Source organism: Ixodes scapularis, unplaced genomic scaffold (genome assembly GCF_016920785.2).
Source record: "Ixodes scapularis isolate PalLabHiFi unplaced genomic scaffold, ASM1692078v2 PGA_scaffold9__187_contigs__length_104089568, whole genome shotgun sequence".
NCBI lineage: Eukaryota > Metazoa > Arthropoda > Arachnida > Ixodida > Ixodidae > Ixodes > Ixodes scapularis.
In genome coordinates, this window is record NW_024609884.1 from 83,500,610 (window position 1) to 83,518,919 (window position 18,310).

Consider the following 18,310-nt stretch of genomic DNA (forward strand, 5'->3'; position numbering starts at 1 on the left):
GTCAAGCAATGCCCCTGAATACAAGCTATAATTTTTTTTTGGTTCGATACTGTGTGGTTTTATAAATATCACGGCTCAGTTTGGTTTTGGCCGTCCCTGGCAAAACAAACCATCTGCTAAAGGGATGGTAACACTGATCAGTCGTACAGCTGTAACGTGACGTCACAAGAGTATTGCGGTACGCGGTACAACCAATCGACCACAACTCCACCGCAACGTGATGTCACAAGGGTGCTGCGCCACTGCACCTTGACCAAAAGCTAACTTTCTTGCCGCCCGCTCAAGAGCAGCTGGTCGCATCTTTAAATTTGGTTTAGTGGATATGCGGCTTCACTTTGATGCAATATTTCGGCCGTCATCATATTTCATGCCACAAAAGCGATACCAGTTAATTTATTTTGGTTTCATTTTCGCACAAAAGCACAAAATTAAATGCAGACAGCATTGTCCATGGTGGAGATGCTTTTTGACAGGACCTTGTCACATCAGACAGTACAATCTGTGGTTTCTATTTTTGGCCACCCTTTTATTGAAACTCTGGAGGAATTGCAAAGCCTGCACGATGGGAAGTTTTTTTCTTGTGCTACAAATCTAAACTACATGTGCTTTCAAAACTAGCCCATTTCAAATAGAATCCTTACATACGTCTTCATCGACATCCATAGCCGCGGTATGCACAACTGGACAAAGACGAATAATTAGACCCTGAAGTTTGTTTATTGGAGTCTTGGAACAGTATTCTAGTGAAACTATGCATCACAATAAAACACAGTAGAGTGTGGGCCCCTCTACACAAGAATGTCCTACACAATTGGAACAGATTCTTTAGGCCATGACGCAGATGGAGGACGGCAGAGTTGGAGACTCCATGAACAAGCTGCAGATGAGGCACCAAATGCCTGGAGTCTGTTTATTTTCCTGTTTTGAGGGCAAATAGAGCGCGACTATTCCTTTACAATTTGGTCATCTATTTTGCAGGCGCTGGTGCCGCAGGCTTCTTTCGTGCCCAGAAGTATAGCGCTATCAGGCCAAGGCCAGCATAGGTAACCTTTGCAATCTGCAAGAAACAAAATGCTTATAAACACCAGGCATGCAATCACACATCAGATGACTGTATAGCAACCATTTGCTCTGAATTGGGTGGAAGCCTTTCCAGCTAAACACGCCCCGCTAGTTTGACACCACAGCATGTTCGAGAAATTCCAAAATTATGAAAGTAGCAGGGGTTCAACAGCTACCAAGTCTCTTACGGAAACTTTGGCTACCTGGGAGAGTATGTTCACAATTGTTCAGTCACTGCAGCCTCTTTATACCCTTGTCAGTCAAAACTACACAAACCATACTGAGTGATGGAAGCGACGTTTGACCAGTTGTAGAAGTTCTTGTAGCAGACGAAATGTTAATTCGGTGCAGTCACCAATGATTTCGAGCAGATGGCAACTTATGTCAGCATGTCGCTCGAAAATAAAAGAATTGCTGCATCACTAAATAGAGTTCTTGAAAGTAGCCCATCTTTGATGATGACTGAGGGTGCATAATTGATATTGAAACTTGTTGCTGATTACCTTTAGTAATAATAATACACAAAAATAATCAAAGGAAAACATGATTTTTCTTTAAAAATAAGGTTCAGGTCAAAGTAGGTACTATTTAGAATAAATAAATATATATATATATATACCAAAGAATACCACACATCCGCCCATACCACATTAAGTGCCCATTACCAAATTTGTAAGATCTGAGAAAATACAAACAGGACTTTTATATGTAAAATTGATAACCGGACAAGTGCCCATCCCCCACTTTTTTGTGATTATCTCCAAAGTTTGAGTGGGCGGTTGCCCGGTATTTTACGGTATATATATACATATAAAGGGTGGTCCAAGTCGCCAGGCTTGATCTAAAATGAACCGTAACAATCGACACCTGCACGTAGCAATCTAAACTTTTTCTCAAAGGTGTATTTCACAGGTCGGTCTTTTCTTGTAAAATTACAAAGCGTAGCTCTCGTTATGTAAAAAATAAGGCCAAGAAACTTGCCAGGGTCTACAGCGGACAGCGATGCAGACGACTGAGGCCCAGTAGCGGGGTGTGTTTGGCTTTCGTATTGATAGATGGCGCTACCTCCTTATTGCAACGGCTCGCGACCACCGTGGTTATTAAAATGAACATAATCTTTTTTTTAAAATGTACCTTCAGTGAAAGAAATTAATGCAAACAATAAAAGCAAAACTTAAAAAAAAAAAAAAAAAAAAACGCGTCTGCATAACGACGGCGCTTTTGCTGCCAACCGATTTCGTCTGCGTGTCGTCTGCTTTCTTTCGCTGGTTGGCTGCACCTTCGGACGCTGCTCCCGATGCCATCTATCAATACGAACGCCAAACACACCCCGCTACTGGACTTGGTCGTCTGGGTCACCGCCCGCCATGGATTCTGGCAAGTTTCTTGGCCCTATTTTTTTAGAGAAAGGGAACTATGCTTTGTAATTTTACAAGAAAAAACCAACCTGTGAAATACACCTTTGACGAGAAGTTTAGATTGCTACAAGCAGGCGTCGATTTTTCGGTTTCATTTGGATTCAGGCAACGAGTGGCAGTCATTTTTTCTTTTGCTTCAAATTTTTATATTTCGTGGCGCATGTTCCAAGAATAACAATCCTTTTTATTTTAATGTCCTGACATGTTTAGTTTCTGAAAAAAAAAAAAAAAAATCTCAAAGAAGCGGGAAAGAACGATGAGGTTTTGACGATTGTTGTGTCTGGCGTTTTTGAATCACTCTCAATCTCAAAGTATTCAAAAGAGAGTGTCTATATTTTTTAGTGTGATATATATGCCAGTAGGTAAAACGACATTATAACTACTATTTATTATTCGTCGCTCCAATCTTTGTAAAAATCCCCAAAAATGCCTCCGCGAACAACTGTGACCTAAATTGCAGATTTTGTTTTGAGTCGACTATGTTTAGTATCGCTTTTAAAATAATATCACGTGTAGAACCTTTCATTGCCTTCCAAATTAAGTGAAGTTTGTGTTTTTATCATGTACGAGTACTGAGAAATAAATTATGAAACAGAGAGGGTTTTCACTTTTCATTCAATTTCAGCACGCTGTATAAAAAAAAAAAACATCTTAAATTTTTTTTCTTTTTCTCGCGTCACGTTCTCTTCACACCCTTCTTTTAGCCAGAATAGAGGTATTTGCCTCTGTTTTGAGTTTTAAACCTCTAAATATGCTAAAAAAAAGAGCAAATGCCAATGGCGGGTGGGTTTTGACGATTTTCGTGTGTGGCATTTTTGAACCACTCTCAATCTCAAAAGTATTCAAAAGAAAGCTTCTATATTTATTTTTTATTGTGATCTGAAAACCACCCACAAATATTATGAAAACCTACTCTCGCGCTTTAAAAGGGACACTGCTGATTAGCGGCGTTGGAACCGGAGCGAAATCGAAGTTGACTGCTCTTGCAATCGACAGCTGCAAGGGAACTATCGTAAGATACCGAAGAAGCGCCCACTTCATTCAAGTGCCCACGATTAATGTGTTCCAAAGTTGGGAGTTCAGCAAATTATACGTTAAGCGCCCAATTTGACCAGACAAGCGCCCATGTCTAGATGAATCCAATTTTCAGTGAAAGTAAGGTGGGTGCTCCTCCGGTATTTTACGGTACCTCAACTACTGTATTTATTCAAAACATAGACCCACATTTTTTTTTCTCTTTTCTCAGAGCAGATTTTTTAAAATGAAAGATCAACCGATAATCAAGACCAAAGAATGTAGACCTGTAATAGTAATGAGCATTATTTGCATGCCTATCGCGCTAACCCAGGCGCTCACCCATGTGAGCCGCTGCTCCTAGCACTTCGGTGCAAAGCGGTGAACCTCGACGCGCGCACGCTGGTGAGAGGTGGCACGGAAGCACTGTGCAGGCATGTTAATCGAGTGATCTCATCAGGGAGTACAAGACCCTGGTTCTGTACTATCACGGTAGCTGCCATCCTATTATTTTCAAATCTTTTCTCACAACTTTTAGCTTTTGACGACGCCGACATCGCCTGAAAATTTAGACGATGTTGGCAATCAACTTGCCAGCGCATCAACCGGCCAATGCGGTCGACGAGCAATCTCAATACTTTGTTTCACCTTAATATAAAGTGCAGCCGACGCTATGAGCCAATGGGACCAACCAGACAGCATCAAATTGCGACATCATAGCATTTGACTATCTTTTTGTATGTGTCCTTTCATCAACTAACCCAATCAAGTGCAGCGGAGGTAACGCGACTTTTGCTTTTAGTATTTGTGCTCGTGGTTGTATCTGCTCAAGCCTACACGGTGAGTAGAGACGCTGCGAAATACACATTCTGTTCCATTTTACTTTCCTCCTACTTCACTAAATATCAGAGTCGACAAACAATAAAATATTTTTATTTTTTGCTTCGCTTAAGCATATCTTGGCGCGGGTGTGGCACAACTTTTAGCAAAAATTGCTTTTTGGCACAAGAGACTTTTGTTTGTGGTGCAATTGGACGCAAATGGCGTAGCACTTCCATCACTGTAAATATAGGTCAAGATATATATATATATATTTTTTTTTCCTTTCAGCATGGCTTTTCCAAATTAGGAGTCAGTCAACAATCATAACCAAAGATCACTTGTAATAGTAGTGAACCCGATTTCCGAACCTAAGGAGCTAACCGAAGTGTTCCACCACATCAGCAGCTACCCCTATAGTCGGTTACAGGTTAAGAAGGTAGCGGCCCATGCCCCTCAAAGGGAATCATATATCCCTCCGCCACCTCCGCATCCAATAGCGTCCCATCGTTTCCGTGACGTGCGGCCAACGCGCGAGAAGGGTCTTGCTTTGCCGTACATATTTCCTTTATCTTTCGACTTTGACTTAGCATTGTGGAAGCCATGAGAGGGAGATTAGTTTTCCCCCTCCGATGCAAGCAAATACGACTTTCGGGGGTTAGCTTCCCCCTCCAGTGGATACAACGGCTGCTTTCAGGGGCTCGGTTCCCCCTCCAATGAATACAAAGGTCGCTTTCTTAGAGTGGGATCGGAGACAAGTTGGAATCCATTGAAGCGGAACAAGGAGCGTTTCCAGTGAACTCTTCTTTCGACTGCGGAGAGATTTGAAACGGGCGCATCACGCTTGTGGGAGGAGCTTCTCCTACCTTCTTGACTTGTAACCGACTATAGTATGCCAGTGCAAAGCAGTGAAGCTTGACAAGCACACTGACGTGAAGCAGTGAAGACTGACGCAAGTGTGTGTGCCACAGCGAGAAGGCACGAGGCTGACGGAGACCCGCCTGTCTCATCACTAAAGCTGCCATCCCACCATTTTGGGAAGTGTCAACTTTTAAGCTCACTGCTCATGCTATCACTATGATGGCATAACTATGTCTGGAAGTTCAGACAATGACATGGCCAGCATGGCCAATGAGTTTTAATGTCCTGTACCAATTTCTCTCTCTTCTGTTTATAAACGAGGGTAAAGTGATATTAAAATATGTAAAATAAACTTCCGTAATTCATATCGTGCTCCCGCTACATTCAAGTGCCCACCTCCGGCTGGGCGTGAACTCAACGCCACTGGCATGAGCTTTCAGTAGATAGAAAAGTATTGTTACAAAAAATACCTTGGGGATGAAAATTAGCAACTCGATAGAATTTCAGGAGTCTTACAAACATAGACCCTTCATCGACAAAAACTTAATTATACCACCTCAGAAACGCTACAAGACAATAAGTTTCGTTGTGTGCACCTAGGCTAATCAGGTGCACATCCTTTCTCTCGGAAGGTTGTGAATTTTTCAAATGAATTTACACCTTAGAGAATAAAAGAAAATAACATTCCGAACTAACAGCCCCTTCCCTGGCAAATAGCGAGCACTCGCCGAGGGGATTCCTGTGCCCCTCGTGAGATGCAAGTGATGTCTCCGCGTGCCGCTTGTAGATCTGAAACCGGTGGAGCGCTCGCCAAGCGGCTCCAACCGACCAGTTACAAGCCTCGTTACGAGCTGTTCAAAGATCGGCGAAGCGATACAATACGGTGACGAGGTGTCAATGTTCCCGCCAAACAGTCGAGGTTGCGATCAAGATCTGTGAAAAGACACTCTTACTTGGGGGTATGCTTATTATTCTGTGGGAAGGGTATGTCAATCTGTTGCTTTATAAGCTCATCCAGCACAACGTTTATAAGTCGTTATACGTAGGGCTGGCGAGGCATCGGAGGGCGGTGGTGGTAGAGAGAACAGCCCGAACGGCGCCGTAGCAGCGGTGGGGGCGGCCGCACAGTGGAAATGCCAACGAGCAGAGCATCTACGTCTGCTGCATTGTGTGTGTGTGCCCTCCATGGCGTCACTAGGGGCAAGGGGAAGGGGACGGAGGGGGCAGGGTGACGGCGGGCCATCGCCCAAAGTGTCGCTGACTCTAGTGACGCCACTGAACCCTCCAGAGCCGTTGCTTGGTTGCTCCACCACCGAGATCGATATCTGAGTTCCAAATCTGTGATCCCTCGATATTTGCCAGGAGAAGGGGCTATAAAATTCTAGCTGGGGCAGTTTATCAACGGTAAGCACTACCTAGCCCAAGTCATTTCAACTACCTCTACGAGGCTTATTTCTCAATATACAGGTTTCAGCCATGCACAATATCGAACTCCTTGGAGAAGAGTGGCGGTGCAGGCAAGCTGGCAATGCACAATCCTACTTTACACTCAACGTGGGGGAAAAAAACAAAAACAAAAAAACATAAAAGGGGGCCTTGTGTGTAACCATGTTTCTACATTCCCTTCCTTCCTTTAATTCCCCTATGTCAGCATTCTAAGTACAATCATTGACCTCGTAGCTTGAAGAGGTTGCATTGAGTGTTCTCCACTTTTCCAGTTTTTTTTGTTTTGTTTTTTTTATTTTATGGTTCACTGTTTTAGTTTTTTGACTGCCCTTCAGTCAATTTTTTATTGTTTGTCCTCCCTCCCCTCCTCCGCCTCCTCCTCCTCTCTCCCCCCCTCCCTCCCTCCCTCCCTCCCTCCCCCTCCCCCCCCCCCCCCCCCCCCCCCCCCAATTGTGGTTTGGTTGAAAACATTGAAAGCAGCTCACATTGGCACGCCCTCGGTCAGTGAACGAATTGAAGTGCTTCGACAGTCCCTTGAACTGCGATTCATCGATCCCAGAGCCCCCGGCCATTCTGACTTCAGAGGTCTGCAAAAGAATCGCCACAGCTTAGAAGCGTGAGTCAGGTCCTCTGCGCAGCGCAAGAGCAGCAAATATACGGCGCGCGCTAACCACAATAAACCCATCGAAAAGATATAAACTCAATCGTGTCATTTTAATCGATTGCAACTGAGCAGATCCTACAAGGTGCTTGAACAAGAGCGGTCAACTGCCGGTACCATGCATGCACTGGGGTATCGTCCACTGTGACTACACAAAAACTCTCTATCTCCAATGTTTATCAAGCACAGTGATGCTGTTATGACTACAAGGTACAACGTCGAGATCCGTGTGAAAAATACAGCAGGCCATTGCGAGTAAAGTTTGAAGCGCTTTAGCTCTCCGTGTCACGTTGGCCGACCCGCTTTTTTTAGGCCTCTTAATTTCAGAGAGAAATCACAGAATGTTGAGTTAAAATCCGCAAACACGATCAATTGCATCTTCTTACGGGGTGTAAGCTCTGCAACCTTGCACTTTTGGATCAGCAGTCGCGGACCCTACCTTTGAAGAGACCGAAGATCAAAGAGGGTAAACGGAAGGTCAAGTCGCTCCTGGTCCGAAAGCACTCCGGAGAAGTTGTCCCTGCTGTGTCTCCCAGCCCCGGACATCACGTGCGCTTTATCACTTTTCTAGGCTCATGCTCGTGGCGCTATTAACCAGTTATCTTAAATAATGCTATACAATACATTTATATTTTGAAACGTAACATTTTTTTACAACACAGTGTACGCATTTAGTTTATTAATATTGTAAATCTATAGTCACGTGCGTGTCACGAAACTAGAAAATAAATATAGCCGCCTACAAAATGCCCGCGCACATTTGAATTCACTGTAGCCGTCGCGTTATGCGTTCGGCAGTTTTACCTGAAGTCTTATTCATAGTTTTCCATCCTGGATTGGCTCAATGTTCGAAAGTTTCTCTCATTTCGACTGCTTCAACAAGAAACATATGTAGACCAATGCATAATCCGAATAAAATTCCTCAAGCTTTATTTTGCACTCCATCAGCAGGTCAGCAGGGGAACACCAACGCGGTTCAGCCGATCTTGCGGTCGGTATGCTCCCAGACGGGCTTTCTCTTCTCCGCAAAGGCTGCGATCCCTTCCTGCGAATCCCTGTAGCGAAGATTATCTACCATCACTTTCTCCCCTTCCGCGTAAGCTTGAACTATGCTAAGCCGCATCTGCCGGTAGTAAAACCGCTTTCCCAGCGCCATGACGGCTCGGCTTTTCGACTTGATCGCTTCGACCACTTGCTCGGTCTCCTCCTGTAACGCGTCGGACGGGACCACTCTGCTGACCAAACCGCTGACCAGGGCCTCCCGAGCGCTGATCGGCCTTCCCGTGAGCAGCATATACGCAGACACCTTTTGCGGCACGCAGCGAGCCACGGGAATGCCCGGTGTCGAGCAGAAGAGACCGAACGAAGCTCCGGGAAGCGAAAAAGTCGCCTTGTCGGACGCCAGGGCGATATCGCAGGAGGCGACCAGCTGGCAGCCCGCGGCCGCGGCGAGTCCATCGACTTGTGCTATGACGGGGACGGGCAGTTTCTCGATCGCGGACATCACCTTGGTGCAAAGTGCGAAGATTTCCTCTTGTTGAGCCGTTCCCGATTCGATTTTGAGTTCTTTGAGGTCGTGTCCCGAGCTGAAGACGGGACCAGTGCTGGAAAGGACGATGCAACGCAGCGCGTCGTTTGTCTGGGCGCTTTCGAAGCATTCGTCCAGACGCTTCAACATCGCCAGCGAAAGCACGTTTCGCTTCTTCGGGTTGTTGAGGGTAATGTGGTGGGCGCCGTCTTCGTCATGAACGGAGACGAGATCGCTGCTACGAAGGTTGGCGCTGGTATGCAATGGTTTCGCCGATCTGCCCAGGCATGCTCGTGGCTTGACACGCAGCGCACGCAGGCCCCGTACGGTCCAATTGCAGGCCTGCATCACTATATTTTCAGGCTCTGTACAAATAAACAATGCAGTCTTTTTTTATATCGTGACACCCCCCAATAAAACAAGCACACAGCACCCGTAGGCCAGCAAGCCCAATGCTCGCAATCTACTACCTATCTACATCCGGCCAGCAAAGACTGCCCACCCCCACCGCGTCTTTGGCTTTGCTTGGCTTGGTTTGACCATAGAGTTATTACAATAATATGGGTTTGACGCCTGGCCAGGTTTACTAAACTTCCTTTTATTCTTTTATTGCTTTTTCACCGACGCAAAACTTGAGCAAAAATCTGAGTGCACACGACAAACGCGAGGTCCCCTAGAAGACGCCGACGTCGAGTGGCTCTGTTTGAATGTTTGGTCTTTTTCGACGCGACACCGCAACGCGCGTTTTTTGCTCAGTGTGAATAAATGTTCTGTTTGCCGCCAAGGGCGCCCTGGTCGGGGGAGCTTGATAGAGCTTGACCAGCTTGAGTACTTGAGTTATGTCCGCTCCTTTCGTTTGACATACAGTAGTGCATATTAAATTTGAATTATTAAAAGACCCTGGCAGTAAATTACAAAAACATCAGTCTTTGTTTTTGTTTGCTTCTTTTATTTTAAATTTAGCATTTCCGCGCAATTCGCCTTGATAAAAGAGAGAAAGCAACTCAAACCAAGGAGAGCGTTTTCAATTTAATAACCAACACATCCTAAACAAATTTTACTAATTATTTGCTAGTGCACATGCGCATGCGTTTTGTTGTCGCGTAGAGAAAAAAAAATGCGGGTTAAAGGTTGAGACGTTTGCAAACAAATAACGGTTTGGTCATAAACCACGTGACCTAATCGAGAAGTGATAAACTGTGGTTGGAAACACACCTAAATCTAGGCACTGGGCAGTAGAAGCAGTAGAAGCGGTAGCAGAAGGCGCGAAAGGCGAAACAGAAGTCGGACGTGTCGTTGGAGTTGTAGGTATGAGGGGGACCATCTTATTGTTCTCTGATGTTTACCACACCTGAGCTTGCTTATAAACAGTTGTCATGACTTCCAGGTGGTAGCAACTGCCCGCTCGAGTCACGTTCATCCCGTTAGCAGGAGCGCCCGTTTCGTTTTGGCGATATTCGGCCAGTCTTCCAATGTCCAAGCACACTGCTGCAAGCTCGTCGCTCAACTTCAACGCGATTTTCGACCCGTCTACAAGCGGGTGAGCTTAAAGTGACCTGCCAGGGTGATTGTAATAGGTGTGGGGTTGCGACACAGGTTCGGTCCGCCCTCGCTTGCGGCTGCTCGTCCTCTCCCTCGGGTGGATGCGCTTGAGAAACGAACGAACCGCGTATAGGCCTCCTCCGCTGAAGCTTTGAACAAACTAGCGCCCTCATTTTGGGTATACAAGCTCACCTGATTGAGCATAACCCTACTTAGGGCACGTTGGTCGAGCTTTTTCAATTCTATGTGGTGCTAAAGAGCGAAAAAACAACTTTGAACGCCAGAAATCGGCGAAACTCAACGTTGCAAGAGAATCAAAAGTGCCAAATTCATGACACCACCGCTAGGGCACGCGTCTCTTATCTCTCGGTGGTGACGTCACAACACCTGTGTCGCGACGCTTTAATTATTTTTTTTTTTTTAAGTCTATTTTGGAACGCGTGAAACGGCATCTCTTGGCTCACGCTCTCAGCGTCTTAGCTTTGGCGCGTTTGAATTTTTGTTCTGTCTTTGCATTTTCATCGTGATCTCGCGCTCCGCACCAGAGCAGGCACGCTTCTGCATGCGTGACGGTTTGAGACGCTAAAATTTGTACTACCCAAAACAAGTCCTAACAAGTCTTATTCGCAGGCTAGCACCCTCTGGGCAGCGCAGGAGCCCCATATGTCGTCACGTAATCAATCCGTTCGCGGATCAATCCGTTGTGTGAATTCGGCCATAACCGCTGAGCCTGTGGCGTACCAGGATTTTCGTATGAAGGGGGGGGGGGGGGGGGGGGAGGAGGAGGAGGAGGAGAGGAGGAGGAGGAGGAGGAGGAGGAGGAGGAGAGGAAGGAAGGAAGGAGGAGGAGGACGAGGAGGAGGAAGAAGAAGGGTGAGAGGAGTGATAACTGATCTGTGGCCGGGGGGGGGGGGGGGGGGGGGGGGGGGGGGGGGGGGGGGAGGGGAGGGAGGGGAGGGGGGGAGAGTGTACGGTGGCGGTTAAAGGGACACTGACAGGGTATTTATGCTTGTCGAGGTTTTTAGTTGTACGTGACATATGAAGAGCCCAATTACCCAGAACAGAATTTGCGGCTCGAAATTATCGATTTCTTTCCACCCGAAAAACCGCCGATCGAGAACTGGCCGGTTTGAGGCGCGCTCACTCTTTCCTGTGGTCACGGGCCGTTTTCTAAGGTTTTGACGCGACCACCAAATTTAATCAAAGTCGTGGGTCATTGAAGGCACACAGTCAATATTAAAAACATGAAACCCATTTTTTGTGGCTTCCAAAAAGCTGCGAATACGTTGATTGGAAAAAAAAAAGGTGGCACAGGACAACCGGAAGTATTCTGTGCATTCACTGCATAATTCTCAACAGGGCGTCATTTTGCATATTGTGGGATTAGCGGATGGCAGCGGACGACGGGCGTTGGACCTCTACTTCAGAACTGTTGTTCAGGGTACTGGCGAATTCTGTCTTCCTTCGAAAGAGAAATTTTGGACCGATCAAAAGGACTGATATTCATCCCGTACGACACGCCCGACCAGCAAGCCGATTGCACGAAGACGTCGCCGAGCCGTCGTCCCTTCTCGTGGCTGAAGACATCGCTCGCTCAAATGTCAAGCAGGAAGTGCGTACTTCGAGTTGAATACGCACGCGTACGGTTTCTTTACTAGGTGGGAATGTGGCCTATGCTTAGTGCTGCCCGACTTCAGGCTGGGAGTGCATGTATTGAAGTGAAAACGGCAGCTAACTTCCGACATACAGTCTACCGGCTCGATTACTACGCATGAAAGAGTACCTTCAGTAGCTCGGTGGAAAGACATGCAGCGGGCACGGGTTCGATCCCTGGTGTGGGTGTACCATTTTCTTTTTTTATTGTCAAGCATTTTGCGATGTTTACATTTCTTTTTTAACAATTATCATTGAAGAAAACAATTGTTGTGGACGATACGTTGCTGAACTAAATGGAATGGGATTTCATTTTTGACACCTGCGAACTCAGTGTAGTCACTTTCCACAAAAAGCAAGGAGCATATCAATCGGGTAGTGTCTGCTTTCCGAGCTTCGCGTAACTGTTCTACAGAAATTGCAGCCAGCCATTGATCCCGACCCGTTGATCTTTCGGAAACTTGTGCACTCTGCCGCACAATGCCACTTTCAGATGGAGGACATCTGAGGCAGCTCTTCATGCAACATCTTGGGAGTATTCTTTTCGTAGCCAATCACGGAAATTCACCAGGGGCACTCACTACTAATTGCCAACACTTAAACGTACAAAACAACTCATCTTGAAGTACAGAACCGCGAGCAAAACAAACTAACTGCAAAGGAATCGCACGGCGAACGGATTCAGGAAGGCATTTCGTCTGCTACGTGCACAGAAAAAAAAAAAAAAGACCCGCACGGTTGGGTGTAGCCACGTGACTTCCTCCACTCACTCTATCCTCTCCACTTCTGCGTGCAGTGCGGGAGTTTCAGTTTTGAGCAGTTGCATTTTTCGGCTTTATTAAAAAAATATGTGACTCTGTAGCAAAATATTAATTGGGTAGTATTCCGACACCATAATGAATCGCCTGACAAAAAAGGAAAAACATTTTTTGGGGGGTGTCAGTGTCCCTTTAAGAATGCTATGCAAATTTTAGTGTTTATTTATTTACGAGTAATTATGCGGAGCGCAAGTTGCTTGTGATACGGGGGTTGCGATGATGTCAGAACGCCGAGCTCTTACTGGCTGATTGAAAAAAATAGTGGTTAGACCTCGAGGCATCTTTCATTGAGGTCTACCCACTATCCTTCAACCCAAAGCCAGTCAGAACTTGCCATCGTTCTGATGTCACCGCAGCCCCTGCGCGAGAAGCAGACGACTTGATCTCTGCATAGACCTTTCCAGCGGCAGTCTCGAACAAAGTGGTTTACAGTGCGCGTCCCTGGTTTTGAGAGTGTACATCAGTGTTGCCCGACTGCACTGGGCTGGGGGGTTTCTTGACAGTGGGCTGTGGCAGCTTGCGTAGGCACGATTCCGGACACTGGTGGCGGCTAAATTGCCGCGTTTTATTTTTTAGTTTATGCTCTATGGCAAATAGCACTTCAGGATTTTAAAGAGATACTACAACGAAATTTTGGCGCTTATTTCTTGGTCTATTCATGTTCAGTGGAGCATTATCACATCAAACACACCAATCTCTCGTTGAAAAAGATGGGAAAAGGAATTTTAAACCAAATTGAACGATTAGCAAAGAGCACCTGTTGTATATCTCTAGGGTGTGTATTTTCCGGTTTTAACCGAAAAACACCGATAAACATCCGTCGGTGACGAAAATACAAAATCGGTTAAAACCGAAAAACACCGGTGGTTGGATATTTTCGTCCTGGTTAACCGAAAAAACACCGACCTAGCGAAACCCTTTCCCCGTAGAGGTTCGTCAAACGTGTTATCTCGTGGATCCTGCATTATTCCAGGGTCTATACATGGCTTGCAAGTGGCGTCAGTCCGCCGTCCTTTCTGGGGGTCAAAAGCGTCTAGCTAACGCAGTGGAAGCTAAGCTCTCGCACGCCTTTCCCCCATTGTGTCTCCCATGGCCCCCTTTTGTGGAAAAATTAACGCAGTGGAGGGTACGCTCTCATGTGCCCTTTCCCCATTGTGTATGGCCAAGTGATGTCGGTGCAAGCCATGTATTCAGAGGTTGCTCTGGTTCCTGGAAGACACTGCCAACATCCGTGTCGTACAGGGCTACTGACCTTTGAGAACTGAGATGCGTTCATTGTTATCTGTTTAGTTTCCATGGGCTTTTGGGGAAACGGAAAAAAGCTTTTGTTGGCGTGGGGGTTTTCATCATTCATCATGGAGGAATCGTCGTTCTGGTTCCGCGTGCAAATTGTTAATCCGTGCATAAAAGTGGAGCTGCCAGAGGGATTTGCGCCCTATGAAAGTATCTATCGGCTGGTCCTCCGAGACGAGCACTAGCTGAGAAACCTAGAATCAGAGTTTCTTTGTTACCGCCAGTAGGCTGTGACTAGCACCGTTGATCCAGTGTTATTTTGGAAACTTTATTTACCTGACTGGCCACTACTGTCCCAAGCCTCGCTGGACATTTTGGGATTTCCTGTGTCCAGCGCAAATGTGGAACGTGTGTTTTCAAAATTGCGGGTTGTGAACCGCAAGGAACGTGCTGCCATGACGGATGCAAGCCTCTCGAAGTATGCTTGCATATACTATAATAACCAAGCGTGAGAAATAGATGCTTCCTCGACAAAAAGTATATAAAATATGTGAATAAAATTGGAACTCTGTCCGTGATCAATCGCATTTTTTTTCCACCGATAATCACAGGTTTTAGCCTTGTCGTGAGACGTTCCACCGAAATACACCGGTGTTTCGAAAATAAATAAACACCGAAAAACATCCGCCGATTTTTCCCACAAATAAACACCGGAAAGTACACACCCTATATATCTCTAATGCCTCGTTTGTAATGCCCGTCTAGGAACCTTGACAGGTAGTGACGGTAACTGTCTCGCCTCCGGCCACCACGAGAGAAAGGGGAGGGAGGAACTCCCCTCTCCCCGAGAATCCCTTTTGTGTGACCCAGACGTCGCTAATGTCCCTCTACAAGATTATAGAAGATTAACCCATCACTCAAAATTCGTACAAAAAGACAGCTTTGAGGTTACTTGTGGTGGCCCGATCGCTGGTGTGCTTCGGCTGCTTTCAGCGGATGCTACAAGCCATTGGGGGCCTATCCAAGGCCGGTGAATATCACGTGATCTTGGAGAGGGAGCACAGCGACGCACGGAAAGCATATTGCGGGCTATGTCCACAGAGCGTGATTGGCTGGGATAGCTCGCAGCGTCCGGACGTAAGGTCCTGAGACAAACTACGTCATGATTGAGGCGGATATGACGTGCTCTCCGGCTAACTGCTCTCCAAGCGTTTGCCAGAGTGGGCCGTTTATAACGAAAAATACAGCCACCAGGCTCAAAATACAAATGTGTGATTGTCATTTACGGATATTGTGGATCATATTCAGCCTATTTGTGAACACGATGGGTGTATTTCCAATTTCGTTGAAGTATCCCTTTAAGGAAGCATTGTACTATTTTGGGAACAAAAACAAACAAATGAAATCTATTTTTGGTGACTCCGTGCGTGACCGAACAAATGCAACTGGAATATTGCATTTGTTCTGGCTCAGCATGGATTCGTTAATAGGCAAAAAAAGACCAGTTTTTTGTTTTTTTGTTGTTGTTCACTTGAGCGAGTTTCTATTTTCATTCAATGAATTCACCCTGCTGTACTTCATTTTCACTGCGATTGTGAGATTGTGAGATTTCTACTTTGCACTTGTTACCAGTTGTTCCGGGACCATTTTCTTCTACACCCGCTTTCATTGCTACAGAATGAAGTACTATGAATGTATGCTGACTAGCCGTAATGAAATATAGCATGTTCTCACAAATGTCCAACTCTCCGATGATGATAGCGAGTGATGTGAGCAGACTGAATTTCGGAAAGGTTCGAACTCGTCGGGCAGAAATGTATTTTTTTCTCTCACCCTGCCAACCTTCAACGTCAAATAAAGAAGAAGAAAAAAAAAAAAAGATCTTTGGGGGGTGGGTGGTAGGAGAGGGGAGGGTTAAATCCTTAAACCCCCCCCCCCCCTCCTCCCTGTCGGTGTGCCACTGCGCTGAACCGCCTGTCGGAGACGTAATACATAATTTTTGAGCTGTAATATAATTTGTTGCTTATAATCTAATTTCAAACGTGTGAACAAATATTGCAATTAAAAGTGTGCTATTTATTCCCACTGGTGCCAATTGCAGCATTTTGAATTACCAAGTAATAAAATAAAAATAGTCTAAAATCAATGAAAACATTCTAGCTACTGCGAGAAATCCATGTAAAATTACAATAATTGTGGGTAAAGTATATTTTGCTATCAAAGTCGCGACTTTTGACAATCGGCAAAACGTCCAAAGTCGGCACCAATATCCTTCACGTCCAAATGCCCATTAATAAAAAAAAGAAAATTAAAGATTTTTTTTATTTTATTATTAATCTTTTCATAACACTTAGTTACTTTCATTTTTACGCTCCGTCGTTTTGCCAATCTCAGCCTTTCCAGTTCGAAGGGATGCCTACCTGCTTGCACGTCTGCTCACTGCAGCACGTTTCGTTGGCATTGGAAGCCGGTGAAACAGTAGTGAGTTTTAGTATTGCATATACGAGGGAACGCAAGGGCTGGGTGTGCTGGCGTTAGCTTTGCGTGTTCCATACTGCGCGTGCGCGGAGCCCAAAATTGCAGTCATGGATGGCGCATGACGATGAGGCGCACGCACAACGTGGGGCATGTAGCTCTATCCCAAATGCACACCGCTTGCGTTTGCTGCTATGCGCATTCTATGCGCAACACTAAAACTCTCCAGTGAGGTACAATCCCATACCGGCTGCAGCACTACGTGGGGATCGTGAATAGTGTTTGCATTTGGAAATGAGATTTCGCGAGCCATGATCGCGAGCAGTTCCGCCGTGCCCGCTGAGCAGGAGAATCGGGGGACCCTCACTAGAGCGCTTCCCGTTTCCGCTGTGGGAGGGCAAGCGTCGAGCTGGAGACGCGAATAGTATTCACGCTGCTCCTCGGGAGTCCTAACTATGCGTGGCCTATTCATCGTGGTGCTGCAGCAACAATGAAATTAGTTGCTATACTCCATTTCATCTTCTATTTAAGCGCAGCGGATGTCACGAGCCATTGGAGCCAATTGGAGGCCGTGTGAATGTCACTTGACCTTAGAGAGGGGGCACAGCGACGCACGGAAAGCGTATCACGGGCCACGTCTACAGAACGGGATTGGCTAAGATAGCTCGTAGCATCCGCTGCATACGGACGTAAGGTGAAACGGGGTATAGGTGGGTTCTTTTATATACGAAAGGCTAGTGACATCACTCCCCATGTCGCAAGCTGCCGTCGTCGCGGCAGCTTGGGCAACAGTAATCTTTATCGGGAACGTATGCGGTGAGTGCTACGTGCTTCGCATTGTTTTCAGGAGCTTTTTATCATTCATTATATGGTTAGGATGCTTGTTTTGTGCTTATTCTTTATTGAAAGGAATGTTGTGCTGTATGTTGTATGCATGGTGTTTGTACTTTTCGCATCAATCTTCTGAAGTCTTTTTTTTTTTTTTGTGAGAACGCCGACACGAAAACACGCGCGAAGAGAAGGAACGTGCTTCGCATTGTTCGCAGGCACCATTATCATCCATTATGCGGTTTGCACTTCACACGAGGGCTTCAAATGACGTCAACCCCTTCCGAAGCAGCTGCAAACCTAATCTTTACCGGAATGCGTGGGAGCGTGTTCCTCTTGTTCACACGCGCCTTATCATCCATCATGTGGTTTCGATGCTTGTTTTGTGGTTTTCTTTATGGAAACGGATACTGAGCTGTATGCCCGATTTCAAAGGAGATATGCTGTTTTGCCTTCAATTGTTTGCCGGGAGATTTTCGCTTACAATGCCAACGACACGAAAATTTCCTTGGCTGGTAGAGGTATACAGCTTCGCTGTGAAAAAAAGAAGGTCAAGCTTTTAAAAATAATAATCTTTATTTTAATGTGTCCACAAACAGCACTAAGCGTAAAAAGTGGTATACTGTCATTGAAGTTTTTATGACAGTGTACCACTTCGTAAAAAGGGGTGCACTGTCATAAAAAGTTGATGATACCGTATTTACTTGCAGAATGAACGCACTCGCGTAATGAACGCATTCCCCAAGTCGGCTCTCAAAATTTCGACTTTTTTTTCACTCGCGTATTAAACGTACCCCCAACTCGGACGTCAAAATTTTGACCCCCTCCCCCCATGCGCGCGAAATGAACGCACTTTTCTATCCTGGTGCAGCGAGGTCGCGAATGCATGGGCAGCGTGAGGGATAAAACGCCTTGCAAAAGGCGTTAAAAAGATAAAAAAAGATACAACGGA

The 18,310-nt window shown here is 45.9% G+C and overlaps 2 protein-coding genes and 1 long non-coding RNA gene across 3 annotated transcripts in view; 1 reads left to right on the forward strand and 2 right to left on the reverse strand.

Moving 5' to 3' along the window:
• Window positions 1–884: 884 nt before the first annotated feature.
• LOC121833709 lies at window positions 885–7,819 on the reverse strand. Its single transcript, XR_006076792.1, has 3 exons — window positions 7,721–7,819; window positions 7,106–7,207; window positions 885–1,057 (listed from the first exon to the last, which is right to left on the reverse strand). It is a non-coding gene; the product is annotated as an uncharacterized LOC121833709 (long non-coding RNA).
• Window positions 7,820–8,188: 369 nt separating this feature from the next.
• LOC8039590 (enoyl-CoA hydratase domain-containing protein 3, mitochondrial) lies at window positions 8,189–9,340 on the reverse strand. The gene has a single exon (XM_002413522.5). The coding sequence runs from the start codon at window positions 9,155–9,157 to the stop codon at window positions 8,258–8,260; it is 900 nt and encodes a 299-aa protein (XP_002413567.4). The 5' UTR covers window positions 9,158–9,340; the 3' UTR covers window positions 8,189–8,257.
• Window positions 9,341–10,041: 701 nt separating this feature from the next.
• The window catches only part of LOC8039588 (mutS protein homolog 4), a 107,669-nt gene continuing 99,400 nt past the window's right edge, over window positions 10,042–18,310 (forward strand). Inside the window, exons 1-2 of the mRNA XM_029991622.4 lie at window positions 10,042–10,117; window positions 10,197–10,349. Of these exons, the coding sequence (XP_029847482.3) occupies window positions 10,282–10,349 (68 nt within the window). The 5' untranslated portion in view covers window positions 10,042–10,117; window positions 10,197–10,281. The remainder of the gene's footprint in view (window positions 10,118–10,196; window positions 10,350–18,310) is intronic.

Bases quoted from the DNA above. Each gene is read 5' to 3' on its own strand.
- LOC8039590 (XM_002413522.5), bottom strand. From the start codon at position 9,157: ATGCAGGCCTGCAATTGGACCGTACGGGGCCTGCGTGCGCTGCGTGTC.